General features: G+C 35.3%; 1 protein-coding gene and 1 pseudogene across 1 annotated transcript; one reads left to right on the top strand and one right to left on the bottom strand.

Annotated features, from left to right (window-relative positions):
- Window positions 1-1,132: 1,132 nt before the first annotated feature.
- Window positions 1,133-1,257, bottom strand: LOC133330226 (U2 spliceosomal RNA; annotated as a pseudogene).
- A 1,961-nt stretch (window positions 1,258-3,218) lies between these two features.
- On the top strand, window positions 3,219-22,730 carry LOC133330225 (proclotting enzyme-like). Its single transcript, XM_061538688.1, has 6 exons — window positions 3,219-3,249; window positions 19,216-19,302; window positions 19,384-20,767; window positions 20,831-20,941; window positions 22,197-22,509; window positions 22,572-22,730. Exons 1-6 carry the CDS (start codon window positions 3,219-3,221, stop codon window positions 22,728-22,730), a joined length of 2,085 nt encoding a protein of 694 aa, XP_061394672.1.
- Window positions 22,731-25,804: the final 3,074 nt, after the last annotated feature.

The raw sequence follows: 25,804 nt of genomic DNA, 5'->3' as shown, positions 1-25,804 counted from the left end.
TTCTATGACGATCTAAACATGTCCGTCTGTCTGCTGTAATCACTCTAGCGTCTAAACGAATTGAGATAGAACGCTAAAATTTTGCATAGAATCGTCTTTTGTCTGCAGGCAGGTCAAGTTCGAATATGGGCTATATCGGTCCACGTTTAGGCATAGCTCCCATATAAGGGTACCCCCAAATTTTCAGTATTTTGGGGTTCTTGAGCGCGTTTTTCAACCGAATTTGCTGAAATTTGGTAAAATGAGTTCTTTTTGGATACCAAATTTCTCCACAAAAAATTATAAATATAGGTCCACCTCCCAATTTTCAGTTTTTGAGGGGTTTTGACCGGATTGTTTTCACCGAATTGGCTGTAATTTAGTACTTTGAGTTCTTATTGGGTATCAAAACTCTCCACAAAAAATTATAAATATAGGTCCATTTTTTCGGGTAGCCCTCATATAAGGGTATCCCCAATTTTCGGTATTTTGGGGTTCTTGAGCTCGTTTTTCAACCGAATTCGCTGAAATTTGGTACTTTGAGTTCTTATTGAGTAGCAAATTCCTCCACAAAAAATTATAAATATAGGTAAATTTTTTCGGGTAGCCCTCATATAAGGGTTTCCTCCAATTTTCGGTATTTTGGGGTTCTTGAGCACGGTTTTCAACCGAATTCGCTGTAATTTGGTATTTTGTAGTCGTATACGGTAACAAATCTCCCTACCAAAAATTATTAACATTCACTCCCTTTTTGGGGTAGTCCCCTTTTTTATTTTAAAATAGTTAGCTGATTTTTTTCGTGTGTTGGGGTTATCCCATATAGCTGTATTCCACCATAGTAGGGGGGTTATTCGGTAGACGAATTTTTCAGTTCATATCCCACATAGTATGGAATTGTAAATCGATTTAGTCGATTTAGCCATATGTTGTAATCATTTTTCTCTCGGAGGATATCGACATAAAAACTAAAACGTGAGGTTTGAGAATGAACTGTATCGACCCGCATTTAGGACCAGGTTCTATATAAAACATCCTACTTATTTAATATTTAGCGTGATGGACGGTATTGGGATTGAAAACTAAAATGTTAGCTTGGAACTTGAGTTACCTCGGCCCTTAATTAGGCCTAACCCCTTATATAATGAAAACACCAAGTAGTTGCTAATTCCTACACATATCAGTTTAACATTTGTTTTCCTCCGATGGAGGATCTATCAGATGTTAAGCTGATAAGAACAGATACTACCCTTTGGCTCATATACAATATTATTGGAGTATTTTCAGGATTTCATGTTTCATGCGCTAATAATATATCTCAACATTTTAGGGTTTTGAGATTTTAGGAAACTCTCAATCGACACGCTGAAGGGGTCTTGTCGGTATATTTTTTCAGAAATTATTTAAAACTCATTTAAGACGGAGTAACATCAAGTCAGAATATTCTACAAAAATGTTTGCCATAAAGTTTTACTGTAAATCTCAGAATACAACAAAACTAGAAAATCAGCCTAAAGGTCAAAAATCGTAATGGGGCTAATGCCGATCTTTTTCCGAGTTTGTAGCAATTTTTCGCCACTAGATGTCATTTAGAACAGCAATAATCCTCATAAAATTTTATAAATTACTGAACAAGTGAAATATATATATATATATATATATATGGTTTATATGGACGTCAATTTGGGTCAAAAAAAATGTTTTTTTTTTGAAATTTCCCAGTACTTTTTTAACAAAGTGTATGACAACACAATCAACAAATCCTTTGTGTTAATAAAACATCAAAATCTTCAATAAGAATGCATATTAGGAATATTTGGGTATATACAGTATATTGTCTATATTGATCAAACTATCCTACAAAAATTCTCTGAAGTAGAATCTTGCTAATTAATTATATAAAAACTATAAAAATATAAAATTCAAATTCGAGCGGTATCTCTATTTAAGAATTTTTAATAAATTACAATAATTTTAAATAATTATTTCTCACAGTGTACCAAAACACATATCAATATTATGTTAAAGCTATATTTTATTGGAACGTTTTGTTTTTGTTGTTGTTGTTTCTTTTTCGCCTTCTTCGACGTTAACGTTTGGCTGCGACTTCGCCGAAGTTGTGCTTTACTTAACCACGCAAAACTTTTTTACACAAAACGCAGCTGATGCCAAAACTCAAATTCAAAACTATGAAACAGTCGCAGACGTGCTTGGCACGATTACGGAAGGAATAGCGGAAGGTTTTATTTACAAGACTTGAATTGAAATTCAAAAAAAGTGAATTTTATTTCTGACAAAATTCAAACAAATAACAGACATAACGCCAATAATAATAATTTGAAGCAATTTACGTACCACGAGCGAGTTAAGTGGCAACCAAAAAAGTGAAATTATTAAATAAGAAAAAAGCGAAGCAAAAAAATTAAAATCAAAATTTTATTGCAAAATATGACAACAACAACGACGACAACAGTACAAATAAAAGTTGTGTAAATTTTGTGTTTAATGTTTACATTGAAGATTAAAATCATTTAAAAAAAAAACAAACCCCACGTCCAGAGCCATTAACGCAAAACCGTTGTGCAGAAAAGTGAAAAAAAAACTCCGACAACTAAATAATTAAATTTATTTTTTGTTATTATTAAAATAAAAGTCGAAAACAAGAAGCGAGAGTAAAATAATATTGCTAACAAATTGGTAATTGGTAGTTAAAGTGGACTGCGGACTGACGTTCGAACAGCCAGGCAGCCAGCCAGCTATCCAGCGTGCCTGCCACTGTAAACTAAAGATAACAAAGAGAGCGAGAAAAAACACAACAATAACAAGAAGCATTCAACAAAAACAAAATTTCAACACTTTCATTTTCATTGTGTGCTTTAGTCCGTCGTCAACACGGAGCTAAGCTGAGTTTAGTCGTGGTAGTAAGCCAGCATATTGACGACGCTTTTGTCTGTCTGTCTATGCCAGTATTGGCTGCTCGAGGCCCTTCTTTATGGTCGTATTTTTTCGTCTTCTTCATTAAAATTGTGTTAAATAATCTGTGCCTTTTAAGACAAACAATAAAACGAACAACAATAACAATATTGACTTTATAATTAACGAAGTCAATTCTGCAATTTCCGTTTCCTGGCAAATGTTTTGAACGAGTGTTACATTTAATTAAAGAGAAAAAAACCGCAAATATTGAAATTTCAATTCTGATCACTTGGATTTGTTGTTGCTGGCATCTCGAAAAAAGAAAAATGCGTTTAACTGCATTTCTCATAAGTTTGGGTAAGTTTCACATTTTGTTTTATTTTTTCACTGTTTTCATTGTTCCCATCATTATTATCGCTTTTATTTGAGATTGTTTTTTTTTCGTAACACTTGTGAAATTTGCATTTCTGCTGAGACGTGAAGCGTTTCTTCTTCTGCTCTTGTACTCCGGTTTCTCTCCTCCATCCCTCATTTAAGTTTTATTGGATTTCGTTTTGATTAGTTTTTTTTTGCTTTATATCTTCACTATTTTGTTTTCTTGTGGTTAAAGTGGGCCACCTCCATGAGATTGCAGATGCCTGCCTGCCTGGAGTATCTGTTGTTGTTTGTTAGTGGTGTTGTGACCCCAATACGCATATTAAGGTTTATTTAATTTGCGGTTATTTTTTTCGTTTTTTTATTTATTTACAACTCTTCACTTCTGTTTAATATCCGTCATTGTTCGCATTGTATTGTGTAATAATTATATGGTTGATAATTATTTTGATTTGTCATCGCCGTTGTATTGCTGCTTTAAGGTCAAACATTGACGAAGACGACGACGACGAAGAAGAAATGAGGGCCACAACACAACAGAAAAAAATTAAATCAAAAGACTTAAGACACAAACATAACAGCAGTGTTCCATTGAAATTGAACCAATTGGGGGATTTTATTACCACCATGGAAATGATTCATTTTGAATCGATAAATAACATGTTTTCTTTTGGGTTGAAATCCCGATAATAAATAGTTAAAGTGGTGTAGAGGGTTTATATATAATACATTAATTGGTTATTCGGCGTTAAGTACGAGAAACAATAATAAACTTAAAATCATAATTTTTATATCCTCAGCCTTAAGGCTAATTAGAGTATATATATACTTTGCTACGACAAAAATGTGTCTTATCGATGCCTTTAGAATCCAAGTTTCTTTGCACCAAATTCGTTTCCATAATTTCGAGTCGACTTACAAAAGTCCGTATGACTGGACGGACTCAAATCATGTTAGAAGATGGACAATATCTGTATACTCTTTCTCAAAATTTATGAACGGAGTATCGGAGATTTTAACCAAGCCTGTATAAAGATTGAAGATAAGACCCATCGGTCCAACGTTTCTGGTACCTCCGCCATAAACTTTTAAAAATTTATAAACTGCGCATATGAAGCGAATGGGGTATTTGATTTTATTCATGCATTTTACATCGTAATATTTTTACCATATCTGCATTAAATCCGAAAAAGGGGTATATTCTTATTTATTTTTTATTAACTTTCCGGTATATTTCGACCTATATTTTTTGTACGGCTCTATATATAGATAATGGTGACTTTTGATATTTTTTTACTTTAAAAAAAAATTGGAATTAGTTATTCTTTGCTGATCTTTGTCACCATTCGCTCACCGCTGTCATGAGGATTCATACTGATCTCAGGGCACGGTTTTTACAGTTCTGAATACCTCTTCATTGCTTAGCTTTATATCGCTTTACAAAGTTTCCTAGTTAGTGCGCCAATCGATTTGAGGACCTTATTTTTATTCATTAGCTTATTGTTGTTGTAGCAACAAATTATATGTTATGGGTTGTCTGGTTTTTTGTTCCGGTTCCTCTATCTCTAAATTTAAAAATTTTCAACATTAATGGGTTTTGTCCATAGTGAATTCGGCGTTGGGTTAGTCGGCTTAGGTTAATTGAAGAAGTGCAACGTGTCGTGTGGTCCTAGCCCACATGCAGGACATGTGTTAGGTATCGAGTCGTCGATTCTTGCCCAATAGGAATGGAGGCGGTTGCACCATTCTGATTTTAGTTGAGCTAAGACTACTCGTGTTTGTCGGGGTAGTTATTTCTCTACTGCCTGAACTACTGCGTTTGTCTGAAAACCACTTAGACCAGCTTAATAGACCTCGTGATCTAGAGGTTCACGTTTATATCTTTGGTCCTATCTCTCTCTAGATCATGAAGATATCTCCTGACGTGCCTGGGCGGGGGAGTTCTGTCCATAAGACTTTGACAGAGGTGTTCCCGACGATAACAACCAATCAAATACTGCATCGACAACATATAATTGTGTCGATGGACGGCTAAGATCTTTGTCGCCTGATGAAGATGGTCCACTGCAGTAGCTTGACCAGACGATTTGAAAAGATTGTCGAACGTTACTACCAGTATTTTGAGGTAGTTTGTGGTCGGAATCAGTTCTCCATCGACCATTATGTTCGGCTGGAGCTTCATTTCAGCCGTCCATGTAGTGAACAGTGTGGCTGTTGGGTTTTTTGCCTGATATTATTTTCATATTCTCCAGATTGAAGAAATTTATGAGGTCGACTATATATAGCATTATTGCAGATGACCTCTGCTTGTGCTTACGATTTAAACATGCTTTCGAATGTGAATTTCGTTGTAGTTATTGGTCGGAATTTCATGTCCCTCAACCTGCACATTCAGAGGGATTTTTATATCCGCAGTCATTATGTCTGGAGATTTCCTGTCGGATGTTTTCATATTCACCGTATATCTTCAATACGGTCACGACAGGACGCTATGATTACACTATCATCTGTATACAAAATTGAGGACGTGAAATACCGGAAAGATGGATGTTAAACAACTTTGGAGATTCCAACGCACCCTTGCGAAAATCCGCGCCCATACCTATAATTGATTATCCAACGTTTGCAACTGGGTGGAAGGAAATTTCCTCGGCGTACTCAAAAAATATGACATGTAAAATGTATCCAAGGTCACACAATAGGTGTGTATTGCATTTGTATTGGTTATTGCTCTCCAGAAGAAAACTAATGTTAGCAAATATCGAGGTTTGCAGATATTAATCGGCGGTGAATATACGTTAAGCACATCCACCTCGGGAGTAGCACATTTATGTATGGGTCACTAGAGTCTAGTTCAAGCAACATAGTCTGGTGCAAAAAATAATGCTATTCCCCACATCCACAGGTGGTACAATCTGTCATCAGGAGGTATAATCTGTCATCAGAAGGTACAATCCTTGACAACACTTAGGGCTAAAAGTTTCATTGAGCTTTGACAACCATTCTATTTTCACGTAGGCTTTTCAAAAGTCAATATTGTTTTTTAAAAAAAAAAAAAACTAAATTAACTGGAAAAAGTTTACACTATCAAACAACATCATCTGGCCCCAGGTCTGATGTTGTAATTTGAAAATAAAGAAAAAAACACATTTTGCCATAATTATTACTATTATTATTTTTATTATTATATTTAAAAGAAATGTTTATTTACAATAAACTACAAAACTGGTTCCATCCATTCACAACGAATGGTGAAAAGAAAGTGAAAAATATCAAAATAATCGCTGAGCGATATAACCGCAGACATTTTTTATGCTCAACAGTATTGTGGTTGCTGTTGTTGTTGCATTGTATTCAAATCAAATGCTGCTTAATGATAGAAAAGAGAAGATAATAAAAGAAATTTAAAACATATATAAATGGTGACAGTAATAACGACAACAACAACACTGGGGGGAAATAAATGCAAATTACCTTGGCAACTCGATCGTGGTATATGCAACCAATATGTGGAGGCGTATGTTAATCAGGCAGCTGTTGTAACCACCATCTGTTCAGCCTATTTGGTCAGGTATGAGCTTCTGTTTCAGACGTTATCTTATACACTTCCTGATATCGTCTAATGACGTCATTAAAACAAAATTCCAGTTGCAAATGAAGATAGGCCGATAATATGTAGGTATGTTGTAACTAAATACCGGTGTTATCTGACGATAGCAGCTTACGAGTCAAACATTTGTTAGTCTCATGCGTTTGATACTCGGCAGTAGTGCCGCAACAATTTTTTTGCCTCAGTCGTGGTGTCGTAAATCATTGAGGAAACTTAAGGTTAACTTTTTAGTGTGCAATACAGTTGTGGGCAGAATTATAATTCTGGAAGTTTTTTTTTTATAAAATATGAATGCCACATAATTCTGCATTTTATGAAATAAAGCGTACAAATCGCATCTCTCTTATTTTATTAGAAGAAGAATTTGATGATATGAGTAATGTATAGAACAGTAGGCAAAGCTATATTGTAAAAAAATACTAAAATCTATATGTTGGCTGTTTATTTTCTCAATTTTGTGGATAATTAGGAGTTCCCATACCAGTGCTAAGAACTTCAGTGGCGAAAATCAATAAAAAACATTTTAAAAATTGAAAAAACAACATTTAATAATCCGAGAAAGTGATTCGAAAAAGCGTTTGTCGTGGCTTGAGCAATATTTAATTAAAAAAGGATGAGAACTTGAATCGTAAGGGTTACAAAACAAATTTTAACATACAGTTCTTTGAAAAGCTCTTGATGACAGATTTCCTTTCTCGAAAATGACACCTTTCTTCGAACGCCTTTACTATTTTTTCCGCTAGTGTTTTGACATTCCTCTCTAAATCATTAGTGCTTAGGCTGTCATAGATGGGCTGCCCTAATCTCTCTTTTTCATTAGTATCCCCAATTTTGTCCAGTTAGTCTTGGATTTGTTCCGGAAGTACAAGGGTTTCATAAGATTTTAAACCTAATAAACGTGTGGTCAGAGAAGGAGTACCATTGTGAGACTCTCTATTCCTGGACATCATTTATTAGGTTCCCTGAATATATTTTTCTATCTAATGACTACCTAATTCCATAAATAAATACTTCGTTACCTGTTACCTTTTTTTGCTGTCCAGTCGCTGCAGCTCCGCTGTTGGTAACTCAAGGGAGAAGAAAAAAGCATAAGTTCTTGTCAGAGACCTAGGCTTATTCTTGTCAGGCTGGGCTTATCGGGATGGCCTATAAATTGCTGTCGAGTAAACGAGGGAGAAATATCCTTACTTTTGTTGCTGGGTATTTCTCCCTGTCTCCTTTTTGTAGTTTCCTTCTCTCGAATCCTTACCTTCCCATTCTTGAAGTAGAGAGTGTTGAACACGTAGTTCGCCTTACCCTTAGTCTTGACCAGACTTGCCAGTCTTGACCAGACTTGCCATTGACGTCTTGTCCAAGCCTACCATAAGGAGAGTCACTTCTTCGTTCTGTATGTGGAGGACTTCTTACTAATTACCAGCAGTATAGGGTTCTGCAGACCAAAGACTTCGAGCGTGCGTTCTGATGTATATTCGCTGCCCCAATCTCTCTCGAACATCGATGCGTTTTATAAATGAGGAATGTATCTTTTCTCCACCTGCTTGTGTTTGATTGTTTCGCTTATGGTTAAAATACTTTTTGAGGGCTTCTATGCCCAATGATGACTTAAATTGTAGCATTAGATATCAATATGCAATTCTAGAATATTTGCAGCAGACTTCTATGAGTCTCCTTGTTTAGTTTCACGCAATATTCTCGTTGATCACTGCATAACAGAACTCGTCTCTATAGCGCCTTCTATCAATCTTTGCATAAGATTGCTATTCTTTTCCGCTTTCATAAAGTCCGGTTAGTCCACTTGGGATTCCCGGTCTTTACGAAGGATTTAGTGCTCGTCTTCTTGCCTATATCTTCCGACGGGAAGCTCTTTATCTTTTTTGCGGGTTTGGAGTTTGTCTCCTCTTCCGGAGAACTAATCCTTTTCGACCGCTTGCGAGAAAGTAGAGTAAATGTCAGTCTTATTTTTCCGATCATCAGATAGGTATTCACGCTTGTTGTTCTGGTTCATCCTGGCCAGTTTATACCTTTGTGCCCACGTAACTACTTATTTTTTGTTGTGAGCTTGGCGATATCCTTACCCACTTCCACTACCATCTTATCAGACTCTTTGCTCCTAGGGCATTCTAAGATGTATTAGTCTTAATTTCGTGTTCAGAATCGGAATTTGGGAAACCGCCTGTCTCGGAAGGTTGGATCAAGATTGTTTGTTGTCCGTTGGTTGCGGGCATATGCCAAGACATCTCTAGATGTTTGCTCACGATCGCAGGATGACGACGGGCATGACTTGTAAGCAGATCAATGACATCCAACCGCCGAGGCCTTGCACCGTAACTTTATTGTTCTTCGTATTTTCCATGTTTGATTTTTGTTTTAGGTAAACTTTGTCCTCGAGAACAAGCCTTAAAGGTGAATAACCAAACTATCCCATAATCTATAGGTAGGTGGGGATACGTAGTCGATTTTAACCTCTGACCAAAAAATCGATTTTTCTTTGGCTAAAAAGTCGACTTTTCGGTCTTGTCAAACCAGTTCAAAATCGATATTTGGCTTTTACCGACTAAGAATATTAATTTGTATATGAATTGTTGTCAGCAGATAAAAAAAAGTTCTGGAATGTGTAATTTTTGTGCAATTTCGGATAAACCAAGTATTTTTGAAGATAATAGAATGTCAATCTTTAAAAGTCGACTTTGCAATTTCCTCACGGAACAAAAGTATACATCGATTTTAGAATTTTTAGTCGTTAGTCGATTAATTGGTTAGTCAAAAGTCGATTTACTTATTCATAGTTGAAGTAGTAGATGAAGGTGGAGCGACTTCTAATAAAGGTTATGAAATTCGAAATTCTCTTAATATCTTTCAGAAATATTTTAGTCAAAAGATTTTTTCAGAAAGAAGTACCATACACATACTATATGTCCTATATAGTATCAAGCAGTATGATAAATACTATTTTAAAATCTATTTTAATATATTTTAATTTTTTGTACCCTAAATAGTAGAATATGTATATTATTCAAAAACGCAATTTGGACTTCATTAATTTTTAGTAGTTGTCATAAAACACTTTACTGTCTCAACACTTCACATAATCTATTGTTTTAGTAAATCATTCAAGAGATGAATATTGTAATATTGAAGTCTTTGATTCATCTTTTAACATTCACCTCATTTAGAAAAAAAAACACTGCTCTTTAAATGACTCACAGCTGTATGATCAGCAAGTGAGTGTACCTGACCATGGACAACATTTTTCGAATGCAGCTCTTTATCGGGTTTGAAGTGTGGCCAACAATAACGAAAAACGAAAAATTTCCGCTTTATAACGAAGAGTATTAGGAAATACAAGTAAATTCCAGATATTTTTTTTCTTAGCGCCATTCGACACAGATGATATCAGCTGTTTCGTTGGCCATAAAGACCAACAAATAAAATAAATAAATATTTTGAAGCGATAATCGCATGAGTAAACTTAAATAGTTTTGGTTGTTGTTGTTTGGGAATTGAAAATTCCAGTTGTTATTTTTTGTTGTTGGTTCGCTTATGATTACTTCAGTTAATCCCCAAGTTATGTAATAATTCCAGTAGCTATTTTAAGATACTGACTGACAGTCACAACAACAACAGCAGCAACAGCGAAAAAAGTTTACTTTTACAGCCACAATGATGAACAGACGATGCTGTTCGACTAGGTTGTGGTTTTCCATGCATTGCTGCAAATGTTGCAACTTGTATGGCTGGCATGAAGTTTGTTTGGTTAAAAAGGGGGTTTCATGCGGTGGCTGTTGCTGTTGCCATTGTTCAGGTTGTGTGTATTGTATGCCTGGAAGTTAGAGTTTTGCAAATTGAGATTTGAGTGCGGCATTCATTTCCGCGTCGTGATGTGGCCTCTCCAATGGATTTTTTCACTTTCGCTTTTTTCACCGCTTAAGAGACGATATTTAAAGTTGATTATATAGGAATTTGGTTGCAATTATTAAATATTTTGTTTTTTGTAAAGAAATTAATGTCTGCTGAAGGTCGGTTGGTTATTATTGGTGATTTGAAAGCTTGTAATTCAAGGTTATAATCCTCAAGTGGTCTTGGGGGTTTTCAAGTGTGGTAAAACTTTGTGAAGTGATCATTAACATAATTGAGATAATTATGGAGTTGTAATAAGAGAGGACACATTCTGACTAACAAATGTTAGCCTGAACTGAAATAATAAATCATAAATTGTTGTTAGAAGTCCTGTTGTTATTAGAATCCTTTTAAAATGTTGGTCGAAGGAATTAGATCGAATTCATCAGTTGAACAATTTTTTAAAACTACTGTAGTAAAAACGCCTACTTTTATGTAAATTATGTCATGAAATTACATTAGTGTGGGCAGGGACTAAAGAAACGTTTAGCATTTTTCTCTAACCTTAAAATTTCTATTGATTTAAAATTTCTACAATCCCCCGATCTTCTTTGTGACGAAATGTTAAAATTATTGCAAAATTGCACAAATCATTTAATCAAATAATACATTTGTTTGGTTAACAAATATTTGAACATTTGGTGTTAATTGCTCTAATTTTCAATATTTATTTGCCAGAAAACAGCAAAATCAAATAATATTTGCCGTTATATATTTATGCGAATTGTTCGTATTGATGCAATGCAAAATATTATTTAATTTTCAAAATAAATATTACGAATCGAAATTGAAATTGTCATTTATAACTAAAATTATTTTAGTTCAATGATTATCGATAGCCATAACGATATGTCATGCTTGGCGTACCTATGTGCGTACAAATTGTTGGTAATGTTCGTGAACAATGACAGTTTTTTGCGTAATAGTATTTACCCACGTAAAACATGAATGAAATATTAAGTAAGGTTTGACTCATGTTCTACAGTGCACAGCCAACAAAATTTGGAGGTTATAAATAACAGTGGACATCCACCCACAGACGTGTGAAGAACCGTAGGGATAAAAAGCGTCAGTTTTGCATTGGTAGTGGAAAATTGAAGCTGCATTATCCTTGAAAATGTTGGGATATATATTTTGGGAATTTGTAATATTAAATATTGGATCCTCAAATCTCCAGCCAAAATTGATCCATATTGACTCAAGTTTCGGGGTAGGCCTTGTGTAACGTTACCTCCATAATTGGGTATTTCAAGGATTTTGTAGAATTGGTTATAATACGATATTTTGGGTTCTCATTGGTTATTGCCTCCACATGAAAGTTCCGATCGATTTTAGGTATTTTAAATGGAAGTATTAGAAGTTCAGACGGCCAAACATAACGAATTGTTTATATCTTTGTATTACATTATCAAAGCGTTTAACTTTTGTGAGGAAAGTACGAGAAAGACGGAGTTACATATCACCAAAAATACTTGATCGTCTCAGAGTTTGTTTTTTTCGTTCCCACACCACTGACCGAACCATGACGGGTTAGTGTGGTGTAATACTACCGGCTAAAAAATTTCATTAGCCGATATAGAGGTTTGTCATATATTACAATTACGAAACTAAGACACCATTTATTTATATTTAAGGCTTAATTGGACTTCTACTGGTTACGCCGATGAATTGAGTTCATGAGTTTACATTTATCAACCAGATTTTATATCAAACCAATTAAAAATGTAACCCAGCTAGTGAAAGTCAGCTTTTTTTTCTCAAGTCTAATGCCAAAAATTTGGACTTTGTTTACGTTTTTATTATGGAAGTCAATTCACAATAATGGGTAGATCCAGACAGCAAACTTGAGAGACAGCTGATATCCAGATGGTATCCTTGGATAACCTTATTAATAGATCTTGGACTAAAATAAAGATGACATTTGTATATTGCACTAACAGCTGTTCTAAGTAATCGGCCATAGTACAAACCAGTGAGCGGAGCAGAGTCGGACGGGGCCGACACAACTACCACGGAGTTCCAACTTTCTGCTGATGTTTATTTCGAGCCTGGGCAATATTTCGTGATATATGCACCCTCTTCCCCGATTCGAGGTCAACACCACCACTGACATATTTTCCGAATATATATATATAATACAAAAAAAAAATTAAGTTTTCGGTCCACTTCATCCCAAAATTATTATCTGATCATCACCGAAAATTATAGGCATTGTCCTTAACCATAACTGGAACCTCATGGAAAATGTCAAAGCGATCAGCGCTATATTTCCGCCCTCTATTGTGGTAATGGGTTACTAAATAATATCTGAATACATAAGAACCTGTAACTATTTAAGTGCAATTCCTACATCCGAATACATACGACAATATAATTGATATCAATTTAAAGGTCAACCATTTGACCCGATAATTATTGGTCGATCTTTATCAAAACAGGCATGCTTATTTTTCGGCCGGATCCCATTCTACATGTGAAAATTCGCGATGTTTGACGGTAATTGCGGCATCTGGAGATACCAGAAAATCCGACAAAAATAAAGTTGTTGGTCCATTTCATCCCCTAAATATTAACCGATCTTTACCACAAACAATAGGCGTCTTCATTGAGCAGAACCCATCCTACATGCAAAATGTCGTGAAGATTGGCCCATAATTGTGACCTGTATCGTGTTTACAAATTATAATGGATAGACGGAAAAACGGACGAACGGACACACATGTCTAGATCGACTCAGCTAATCGAGATATGACCGGTATACTTAAGGGAACCCCCCCCCCCCCACATCCATCACTATTTTAATTTTTCAAGATTTTCAATGGGCTGGTAAATCAATACCAATGTTTGTTAAGGTTTGTAACTTTGCACATATATAATTGAAGATTTAAAAGAGAAGAAAAATAATTTACAAACAAATTTTGTTATTGTTTTGTTGTTGTTTTTTGTAATTAAAGAAAAGTCCTTATTTTTGATGGCGGGCATGATAACTCCTCACTGGAACATCGGAATCCGAAAATTCCAACGGTGTTAGAAAGAGTACATGTCGGGCTCTCGTATAAACTAGGATTATTGACTTCGCGCTAAAATTAACAAAATGGTAGACCTTTGAAAAAATATTTTTGGAAAATCGCCGATTTTTTACCAAAAACCAAGTTAAAAAATAAGGAAGATCTTCACCGATTGACTTTATCCTAGTTCATACGAGAGCTATACACTCCCAGAGAAACGTTGCAAAATTTGGAGCCGATTGGATTATTAGCTTTTGAGTTATCGTGCCCGCAATTCGCAAAAAAATGTTTAGAGAAAAACGCGTTTAAAGTTTGAGAAGCCCTTCAGCCGTCACTTGATGCTGACACAATAAATCGGCTATATCTTCGAGAGTTCTTGAGATTTTCACTTGAAATTTAGTAGAGACATTCTTTAATCAGTGTAGATTCGAATTATATCAACAGACATTTTGACCCAGAGAATGGGGGGGTCCCCTTAAAGGTGGGTCTAGGACCAATATTTGGCTGCGTTACAAACTCTTGGGGCTGCACAAAGCTATAATACCCTGATAACATAGTTGTGTAGGGTATAAAAACAGCGTTCATACATATAATTTTTGTTGTGAATTATAAAATATAAAAAATAATAATGTAATTATCGTTAAAATAACGAAATTACTAAAAATGAAAGAAACAATGTTAAAAACGAAGTACAATATATATTGTATGGCAACACTATTTCTGCAATGTACCATTTTGGCGTTTATTTTTGCTGTGCAGAAGTTCGAAAATTTCAATTCACGTGACAAGCAGAACAGGAGGTAACTTCTGAGGGGAAGTGTATGTGTAAAGTGTAAAACCAGCAAAGAAAGTAGTAAAGTCGGACTGGGCCGACTATATGATACCCTTCACCACTTTGGGTATATTCTACATATGTATCCTAACAGACGCGTTTTTGTTATATATATCTATATCTGTACCGATTTCAGGGAAACTTGCCAGAGACTAATTTATATTACTTCAATACGTTGTGTCAATCTAGACTTAATTCAGTACCCTATACCAAAATGCACCAATTACCTAAAATCGGATGAAAATATATATGGGATCTATATCTAAATCTGAACCGATTTTCACGAAAATTAGCACACATTATTATATACGCAATTCAGTACGCTGTGCCAAATTTCGTGCAATTCGACTTTGGTACACAATTTACCTTAAATCGGACGAAACTTTGAACACATCATTCTAGACCCAATTCAGTACGCAGTGCCAAAATTCGAGGAAATTAAAACATTTCCAGGGACTTTAGTGGACTATTTACCCAAAATCGGGCGAAACTATATATGGGAACTATATCTAAATCTGAACCGATTTTCACGAAACTTTGCACACATCATTCTAGACTTTATTCATTACGCTGTGCCAAATTTCGTGCAAATCGAAAGATATATAGGGACTTTGGTACACCATTTACCTTAAATCGGACGAAAATGTATATGGGAGCTATATCTAAATCTGAACCGATTTCTCCCAATTTCAATAGGGTTCGTTCTTGGGCCAAACAAATGAGCTGTGCCAAATTTCATCCAATTCGGATCATAAATGCGACCTGTACTTTGTTTACAATTTAACATGGACAGACGGACGGACGGACATGCATAAATCGACTCCGAAAGTGATTCTATGCATATTCTCAAAAGGAACCATCTGTCTATCTCGTTTCCTTTTGCCTGTTACAAACATATGCACAAAGACATAATACCCTGTACCACAGTGTGGTGAAGGGTATAAAAACTCACCGTGTGTTCCAGAACATACCCGGATGTTAAACTTAATAGTTCCGTAAATATACATTTTTAAGTTGTTAAAAAAATATACCAATCGACATGCAAAACATTTTTTGGACGTTATTTTTCAATTTTTTTGAAACTGATAGAGGGGTTACAAATTAAAAAAGGGTTGCAATTATCAATTTCTTACAAACATTTTTAGAGACCATCGATATTATTTACTGGATTTCACTCATGGCATAATTACACAAGGTAGTCTCATGCAGATATCTGATTCAAATTTTTTCATAATTTTAATTTTCCTTCGAAATGTACGCACAACACGAAAAAAATGGAGATATATATATATATATATATATATATAAATTTTTAATTTTTTAAAAAATATGCCATTCGACATGCAAAAATTGTATGGAATGTATTTTTCAAACAATTTGAAATTGACATACAATTCTACATCTTATTATTACTATTCCTTATAAATGTTTAAGTTTACTGAGAAACATCTTCTGATAAGATATAAGATCTAGCAGTTCTAATTTGTCGGTAGGATACTGTAGTATGTCAGTGCAATCGTACTTCGTACAAATCACTTCACCTTTACATTTTGTTGGCATTTCTTCATTTCAGTTCAATTCATTTCGGGTTTGTTTATTTTGAATTTGTAATTTTTAAGCGTTTTTCTTTGCTTTGAGTCGTGGTGATGGGGTGGGAGGTTGAAACATGGTTCGGTTAATATATCATACGCCGTTGTGAAGGCAATGTTTTCATTTAATGAATAGTTGTTGTTGTTGATTTTGTGAGTTTTACATATTCCACAGAAAAAACAAATGGGCGAGTATTATGATATAACCGTTAAGACGGGCAGACACACAAACAGACATACAACGACCAACGAACCCAACCCATTATTGGCAAGACACCAAAAAGGGCTTAAACTTTTTTCTCTACGTGAATAGTATTTTTTTGAGGATGGACAGACAAACGCTTTAAAGATACTCATCGGTATGTGGCGAAGTGTGTCAAGAAGAAGATAACCCTCAGTCAGACAGACGACATTCACTCATTTAAGTGGATTTTTATTTGTTCACCTGAAATTCATTTCAAGGTCAGGTGGTATTTTTCGGTATTGTATTTTGCTTTTTGGTTAATTATTGTTATTGTTTTTGGAGAAGTGCAGGAGGTTGGTCATTTATTTTAATTTGTACTCATTTATATGAAAATGGTCTTGCATGTTCGTTAAATAATCTACCTTCAACAATCTTGAAGTTATTTCACTTAAGGAAGATGACAAGCCAACCAACCGAATAGTCAGTCAGCCACCAGCATATCTGAAGCAGAAAGAAAAATAATAATAATAACACTCGTAATAAAAACAATGAACTAAAATGAAGTCATTAATTTTTTTCGATATGGAATTTTTGTCACTTTCACCTAAAATTGTTGCTGATGATGTTCGGAATTTATCTGTAGTTTTGTTTTGTGTATTGAAGCTGACTTTAATAGCCAGCAATTAAGTGAACAAGATGTGCGATAATGCTTCTGCTTCAGCTGCTCTTAATTATGCAGAGTGTACGTTCGAAGAAATCTGTAAATGGAAGACAGAATTTTGTATTTTAGGTAAACAAGTAGGAGATTTACTTTAAAATAATAAAAACAGACACAATTTGTAGGAAAATTATGCCTTTTAAATTCATAAGCTATAAGGACATGAGATTAAAGTCAGAAAAATGAGGTTAAAATATTATCCATATCAGGTGGTAAAAAATAGTGCTGTTAAGTGTAGTAAATGTAACGAGGAAAGTATCAAAGTTGCATACAGTATTTTTTTTTAAGGGAACCCCCCATTCTCGATTTTAATTTTTCAAGATTTTCAATGGGCTGGTAAATCAATACCAATGCTTGTTTAGGTTTGTAACTTTGCACATATATAATTGAAGATTTAAAAGAGAAGAAAAATAATTTACAAACATTTTTTGTTATTGTTTTGTTGTTGTTTTTTGTAATTAAAGAAAAGTCCTTATTTTTGATGGCGGGCATCATAACTCCTCACTGGAACATCGGAATCCGAAAATTCCAACGGTGTTAGAAAGAGTACATGTCTGGCTCTCGTATGAACTAGGATTATTGACTTCTCTCTAAAATTAACAAAATGGTGGACCTTTGAAAAAATATTTGTGGAAAATCGTCGATTTTGTACCAAAAACCAAGTTAAAAAATAAGGAAGATCTTCACCGATTGACTTTATCCTAGTTCATACGAGAGCTATACACTCACAGATAAACGTGTAAAAATTTGAAATCGATTGGGTTATTAATTTTTGAGTTATCGTGCCCGCCATTCACAAAAAAATGTTTAGAGAAAAACGCGTTTCAAGTTTGAGAAGCCCTTTAGCCGTCACCTGATGCTGACACAATAAATCGGCTATATCTTCAAGAGTTCTTGAGATTTTCACTTGAAATTTTCTAGGAACATTTATTAATTAGTGTAGATTCGAATTATATCAACAAAATTTTTGACCCCGAGAATGGGGGTGGTTCCCTTAAATCCACTCCTTGGTACTTGAAGAAATATTGTTTTTTTTAATCCCTGGTCCTTAAAAAAATATTTTCTTTAAAAAAACCCACTCATTTGGCCCTTAAAAAAACATTTTCTTTAAAAAAAAATCCACTCATTTGGCCCTTAAAAAAACATTTTCTTTAAAAAAATCCACCCTTTAGTCTTTGAAAAAATATTTTCTTTAAAAAATCCACGCCTTTGGTCCTTGAAAAATATTTTCTTTAACAAATCCACGCCTTGGGCCCTTGAAAAAATATTTTTTTAAAAAGTCCACGCCATTGGTCTTTGAAGAAATATTTTCTTTAAAAAATCCCCGCCTTGGGTCCTAGAAAAATATTTTCTTAAAAAATCCCCGCCTTGGGTCCTTGAAAAATATTTTCTTAAAAATCCACGCCTTGGGTCCTTGAAAATATTTTCTTAAAAAAAATCCACGCCTTTGGCTCTTGAAAAAATATGTTCTTTAAAAATACACGCCCTTGGGCCTTGAAAAAATATTTTTTTAATTGCACGTCTTATCTTTAAAAATCCACGCCTTTGATCCTTATCTTTAAAAATCCACGCCTTTGATCCTTATCTTTAAAAATCCACGCCTTTGATCCTTATCTTTAAAAAATCCACTCCTTTGTTCCTTATCTGTAAAAAATCCCCGTCTTTGGTCCTTGAAAAAATATTTTCTCAAAAAAAAAACACGCCCTTGGGCCTTGAAAAAATTCCGAAAAATGGTGGGAGATTTAAAAGCTTTGACGTGGCTATGACAAAACATAAAAAAATCGGAATGTTCTGCGAACAATAGAAAACACGACTACATCCTTAAACATACGGAATATGGGGAGTCATCGGTGGATCGATGTATCCCATTCTCAATACCAACCTTCTTATATTAAATATTGCGAGGGCATAAAGTGCTTTGGCCACGACGAATATTTTATTTTTGGGGGATGTTCAATATAAAAACAAATAATCAGGTTGAAAGTTAGACGGACCGAATTTCTTATACCATCCGTCCTAGGTATAACGTGAAACTTTTCATTTTAGCAACATCAACTTCAGCAATCACTGTTTTACTAAATATGAACATTTTCTCTTTGTTTCCTTCCAGGTCTACTATCCGCCATAATAGTACAACGAACGACGGCCCTCGAAGATGATGGCGACTATGAGCCGCGGCATTTAACCAACGACCAATGTAAGTATTGACTCAATTAGAGGTACTCCCATCACACAAACATAACAAACAAGTCTCGATTCATAACTACTTTTAAGGCAGCGTCCTTTTTCCAGTCTCAATCGGATTCACCGTTTTCTAGACCACTATCACCGCCCGCCTATGCGATACGGACTGGGCGTGGTAAGGATTTGAAAATACCAGCCGAAGCTGACTCACGCTCAGAGTCAGATAGTAGTGCTAGCGAAAGCAGTGACTTCTCGGATGATGACCAAGATGAGGAGGGTTCAGCGGAATATTACGATGAAAGCGAAGAGAACGCGAGCAGCTCCAGTGCTAGTGAAAATAGTGGAAGTGATGAATCACTGCCACGCCTATTGTCACAATCAGCCTTTCATCGTATCTCAGAGACATTGGGAGCACTGAATACAGTGGGTCATTTATTGGTTGATATGACACGAGGAGGAGGAGGACAGAATAGTAATACAAGTGGTTCGACGGGCATCTCAACTACCATAACTAGTACAACCACAACAACAACAACGGTACCAACAACTACCGAAAGAAATCTCCAGGAAAATGTAAATTCGGCGAAATTGTTTTCCGGCACCACTCTGGACAATAGCATTGACACGGCAAAGGGTTCTTCGTCTGTACAAGTAGCCGACAAGAGAATTGGCCAAGAGGAACCCATCAACAAGCCAATGTTCGTGGAGAACAAGGAGGTGAAAAAGAAGCGCAAGAAGAAGAAGAATAAGAACAAGAATAAAAAACCAAATGGTGAGACGGCAACAAATTCCACTTTGACGCTAACAAAAGTTCCCACCACCTTAAGACCCACCACCACTGTGCGGACCACAACATTGGCCAATGTTGAACAGAACGGAGTGTTCAATGATGAACGTGAAACTGGCAAAGATGTCGAGAATCGTTGTAAAACACCCAGTGGACGTCCTGGACGTTGTGAAGATCTTAGCAGTTGTCCAGCATTGCTCTTGAATTTGAGTAGCCTCCGAGAGTCATTGTGTTTCAAGAGCCTGTTCGTGCCCGGTGTCTGCTGTCCCCTTCCCGAAACATCAACAGTGTTGACAACACAAAAACCTTTGAAGTTGACAACAAAAGCTCCCACTACCACGACAACCACAAAGAGGCCATCACGTCCTTCGTCGACTAACTTGATTTTGAGACCTCAGGTTAAACCTACCATCGCCACAACTACGACAACAACAGCAAATCCTTTGGATTCAAATGAATTGGAACTATTGGCCAATAATAATATTGTTGATCCTGAAGATTGTGGCCAGCAGGAATATTCGACTGGACGTATTGTGGGCGGTGTAGAGTCACCTAATGGTCAATGGCCATGGATGGCGGCAATTTTCTTGCATGGACCTAAACGTACGGAATTCTGGTGTGGTGGTTCATTAATCGGTTCACGTTACATCCTAACAGCTGCTCATTGTACCCGAGATTCGAGACAGAAACCGTGAGTAGAAGGGAAAAAGGAGGGTGAAATAGAAAGGGAGTAATAATATTTGAATTATTTCAGATTTGCTGCTCGACAATTCACGGTGCGTCTGGGTGATATCGATCTTTCTACAGATGCTGAACCTTCAGCTCCCGTTACGTTTGGTGTAAAGGAAGTTCGTGCTCATGAAAGGTAAGAATGAAAAAATACAAACATTTATATTCGCAAATGCTAAATAAGGGACCCTACAGATAGGTTCGTTTTATACCTGTGGTGGCCTTCTTATAACAGATATATAGGAATAATAATGGATGACTAGAAAGCGATCCTCATAGAAGTCAAATAGGTATTCTCATAGCAAAAGATCAGCTCGTCGTCTTATAGAGGACGAGTAGCTTTTCTAAAGAGGTCGTCTTGTCTTCTCATAGAATACCAGCAGTAGGCCTACTCATAGAAGACCAGCAGATCTTCTTACCAAAAGAAGGACAGTATGTCTTCTTATAAAAGGTCAGTAGGTCTTCTAATATAAGGTCAGTAAGACCTCTTTTAGAAGTCCAGTAGGTCTTCTTATAGATGACCAACCAGTAGGTTTTCTTAAAGACTATCAGTAGGTCTTCTTAAAGAATATCAGTAGGACTTCTTATATAAGGTCAGCAGGTCTTCTCAAGGCTGATCCGTAGGTTTTCTCATAGAAGGTCAGCAGAACTTTTCATTGAAAACGAGTAGGTATTCTCATGGAAAATCAGTAGGTCATCTCATAATAGACTAATAGGTGCTGTAATAGAAGACCAGCAGGTTTTTCCATAGGTCTTCTCATAGAAATCCAATAGGTCTTCCCCTACAAGACCAGCAGGTTTTCTCACAAAAAGTCAAGAAAGGGCAGTAGGTTTTATTATTGAAGACCAGTAAATCTTCTCATAGAAAGCCAGCAGATTTTTTATCTATAAAAATTAATTATAAAAATTAAGTAGGTTTTCTAATAGGAGGTCAGTAAGACTTCTTTTAGGTGACCTGTAGGTCTTCTCATGGCTGATCAGTAGGTCTTCTCATAGAAGGTCAATAAGACTTCTTTCAGGTGACCTGTAGGTCTTCTCATGGCTGATCAGTAGGTCTTCTCATAGAAGGCTACCAGGACTTCTCATTAAAAACGAGTAGGTCTTTACATGGACAACAGTAGATCTTCTTATAAAAGACCATTAGGTCTTTTTATAGAAAGCCAGCAGATCCCATTGAAGATCAATAGGTCTTCTTATCAAAGGAATTCGTAGATCATCTATAAAAAAGCCAGTAGGTCGTCTTATGGTAGATCAGTCATTATAATGTGTTCTAATAGAAGGCCAGTAAGTCTTCTTATAAAAGTCCAATAGTCCCCGTGATTATGTTCTATTTTAGGATTACGCGTGTCCCCATATTTACCCGAATGTTATTATGTTGTATTCGTTTCCAGATTCTCTCGCATAGGATTCTATAATGATATTGCAATTCTGGTGCTCGATAAGCCTGTGCGCAAATCGAAATATGTTATTCCCGTTTGTTTGCCACGGGCTGGACGTATGCCACCAAAGGATCGACTACCCGGTCGTAGAGGTACCGTTGTTGGCTGGGGTACCACCTACTATGGCGGCAAAGAATCCACATCACAGCGTCAGGCTGAATTACCCATTTGGCGCAATGAAGATTGTGATCGTTCCTATTTCCAACCGATCAATGAGAATTTCTTGTGTGCTGGCTATTCCGATGGTGGAGTGGATGCTTGCCAGGTAAGGCTTTCAAGGGAATCTAAATAAACATTTTAATCATTGTTTGTAATCCATATTTGCAGGGCGATTCTGGTGGTCCTCTGATGATGCGTTATGACTCACGTTGGCTACAACTGGGTGTTGTATCGTTTGGCAACAAATGCGGTGAGCCTGGCTATCCTGGTGTTTATACACGCGTCTCGGAATATTTGGACTGGATTGCCGATCACACAAAGGACTAGATCTATTTTTTATTTGGTTGTCTGCAAATTGGTGTTATTTTCCATAGAAATATGACTAGTCGAAGTTAGGCGAAAAAGAAACCTGTTGAATTTTTTTTATTTTATTTTACACACATACAAATGTAATTTATTGACACTGCCTGTCGTCTCCTTTACTTTTTTTATCGATATGCTAGTTTTTAAATTAAATTTAAAAATAATAATTTATTTAACTTAATAAAATATAATTATAAATAAATTTAAATTGACATACATATTTTAATTAAGTCTTCTTATAGAATTCTTGAGTTACAAATATTTTAAATGAAATAAAATCTAATATAAATATATAGGTAGAGGTTGGAAGTTAGTAAACCGAATTAGTTCGAATCGATTTTTTTTATAAGTGATGAACCGTATCATCGGCTGTCTTATTTTCACATTTTTGGAAGAGATTTTAGTATTCAGTTATGGCCAGAGAAAACGGCGATTGATACCTTGAAATATTCGAAATGTTTCTTTTCCGACCAGTCCTACGGCCATAAACAAAATGTAATTGAACTATCCTGCCATATTCTTAAGGTTGAATGCATCATTTAGTACCAACAACTTAAATATTTTTCAGTCATCGATAATTCATGCCTAAAGGTATGCTACAATAACTTAATTTTATAATGTTTTCATAATCTTCACCATGAGGTAGGCATTAAAAGTACCCAAAATCGATGGTGTCTTTGTATGGGGGCTTGTCCATGGTATAATAATACAAGGTAGGACAACTTGAGGTGAATAACAAAAAATGCAACTATGTAGGCAATGGCATCTTCTGTCACATATAAAAAAAATATATGCAACCAGTGGTTGTGTTTATTATACATTTTTTCAATACATTTCAATGAAAGGTAGTGATTTCTTCCCTAAATCCAGTAGGGTATACCATACCATACAGTAGAATTTTTATCCTCCGTGAAAACGCAAATCTAGAAACATAAATCGACATAGAATTTTATTCTGATGAAGAATGTATATACTTTATGATGTCTTCGGTGAATCTTTCGGCTCTTGTAGTAACCTTAAACGGCATTTATGAAGATTTATTTGGCATATATTGAAAGGAATCGACAATTTAAACCCACTGGTTTAACGAAATCCAATAATTTTTATGTATGCTGGGCATAAAAATACGCATTTTGAAAATTAGAACTCATATTTACAAAGTTTTTTACGAATATAATATTAAAAACGGTCTTAATTTTTTTCAAAAATTTGGAACAAAATCGAGCTCATGGTCTGGACGAGTAAAGTCCTTATGTAAATGAGAGTCGTTGACTAGTATATAATATTTATGGGAATAAAACCCAGAAGGACAAATTGGCCATAGCTCAAGCTTGTTTAGGGGCGTGCTTAATTTGCTGCTGGTAACTCTAAAATTTGTAAAGATACATATATCTATATAGCTTCTTTATATATGTCTTTCGCCGTATATGTAGTAATTCTATGGAATAAATAAATAAAACTAATTTATTAAATTTTTACTCAACGTTTCGCTGGTCTTTTTCCAACTTCTTCAGGGGTATTTTATTAAAAATTCCTAACGACAAGAAAAACATTTTTTTTGTTATTACACATTTTGTGATCTGGGCTTAATATTCTACTTACAATTCATATTTCATTATATTTCCCACAGTATTATTATCCATATTTAAAAAAACTGAACATCAGAACACACTTTTTTATAGTTTCAAAAATAAAACTATATATAAATAAAAAAATATACTTACTTAGCTGGCTTATTACATAACGGTTGTTCCATAAGCCGAGCTTAAAAAAGATTTCCAAGCGCGTCGGTCTTGTACGCATCTCCTCCAATTTAAAGTATTGAAGGGCTCCGATAAGTCCTTTCCGACTTTTACTGCTGACCTTGTGCCATTTAAAGTTATCCTGCTTAGCCGTATTAATTTTGCAGGAATGCCGAACGCAGACATTGCTTTAAACACCTCTGAACGGATAGGGCTGTCGAATGCGGCTTCATAGTCGACGAATAGGTGGAATGTGCCGATGTGTTGTTCGCGGGTCTTTTCCAGGATTTGGCGCAGAGTGAAAATATGGTCAACAATTGATTTGCCAGGTCTGAAGCCATACAAAATATTGCAGCAAAAAAACTTAACCTTATATTGAATTTTTGTGTTGTATTTATCTTCGTCTGCGGCCATTCCAGGTTATTTGTGGTATGACTTGTCTTAAGTCAAATTAAATGGGAAATATTTTTGTAAAAAATATCCCGCTTTAATCTCGAGTCCTTTGCATTTTGTTTTCTTAAACTGTAATCTAAATATCATAAATATGTAAGTATTATCTGTTGATTTATACCGTTACACAATTTAAGGGCCCGAATATGTTTCACTAGAATAATATTTAGTAATGTATTTTCACAAAAATACATAAGACACGTGGACGGGCATGCATAAATCGACGCAAAATGGATTATATGTATATCCTTAAAAGTAATTATGGATCGCACTGGTTTTCATTTATAAGGCCTTTCTCGATTGTATAGCTCTTATAGCTGTATATATTTTTTTCTTTGAAAAATTAATAAGTATTTCTAATTATTTAAGCTTTGGTCCACTGTGTTTAAGCTCTGCTCATAAACATAGCATATGTACAATAAAAATGTATTTTTGTTTACTTTTTAAATAATATGAATAAATTTTACCTCCGTGGTTGTTTACTCACTGGGCTTTGGTGATTTATATTACATTCCGTTCGAGCTTCTGTTGAATGGGCAATGATTATGTTTGCTATCGTTTAATTAAATTATTATGTTTTGGCGATAAAAGGCACTACTCACTAATTCTCTCTGTCTCCCCTGTTCTAGTAAAATAGTTGGCGAACTTAAGCCACTCCAAATGAAACATAATAATTGGCGTTATCTTAAGAGGCCTGTTCAGCTGATAACAACCTGTTACAGATAATGGGTTTTTATATATAAAAACATTGACACTTTAATAGCTGACTGAATTGATAAAGTAAAATGAAATGCGAAATTGAAATTCTTTGAGACATGATTTGTCAAATTTCTATCGTAACTGAAA

This window comes from Musca vetustissima, unplaced genomic scaffold (assembly GCF_032173495.1).
Source record: "Musca vetustissima isolate MV318-11 ecotype Yass unplaced genomic scaffold, APGP_CSIRO_Mvet_v1 utg103258, whole genome shotgun sequence".
NCBI lineage: Eukaryota > Metazoa > Arthropoda > Insecta > Diptera > Muscidae > Musca > Musca vetustissima.
Note: the sequence above shows the minus strand (reverse complement) of the source record. Positions and strands in the feature narration are given on the sequence as shown.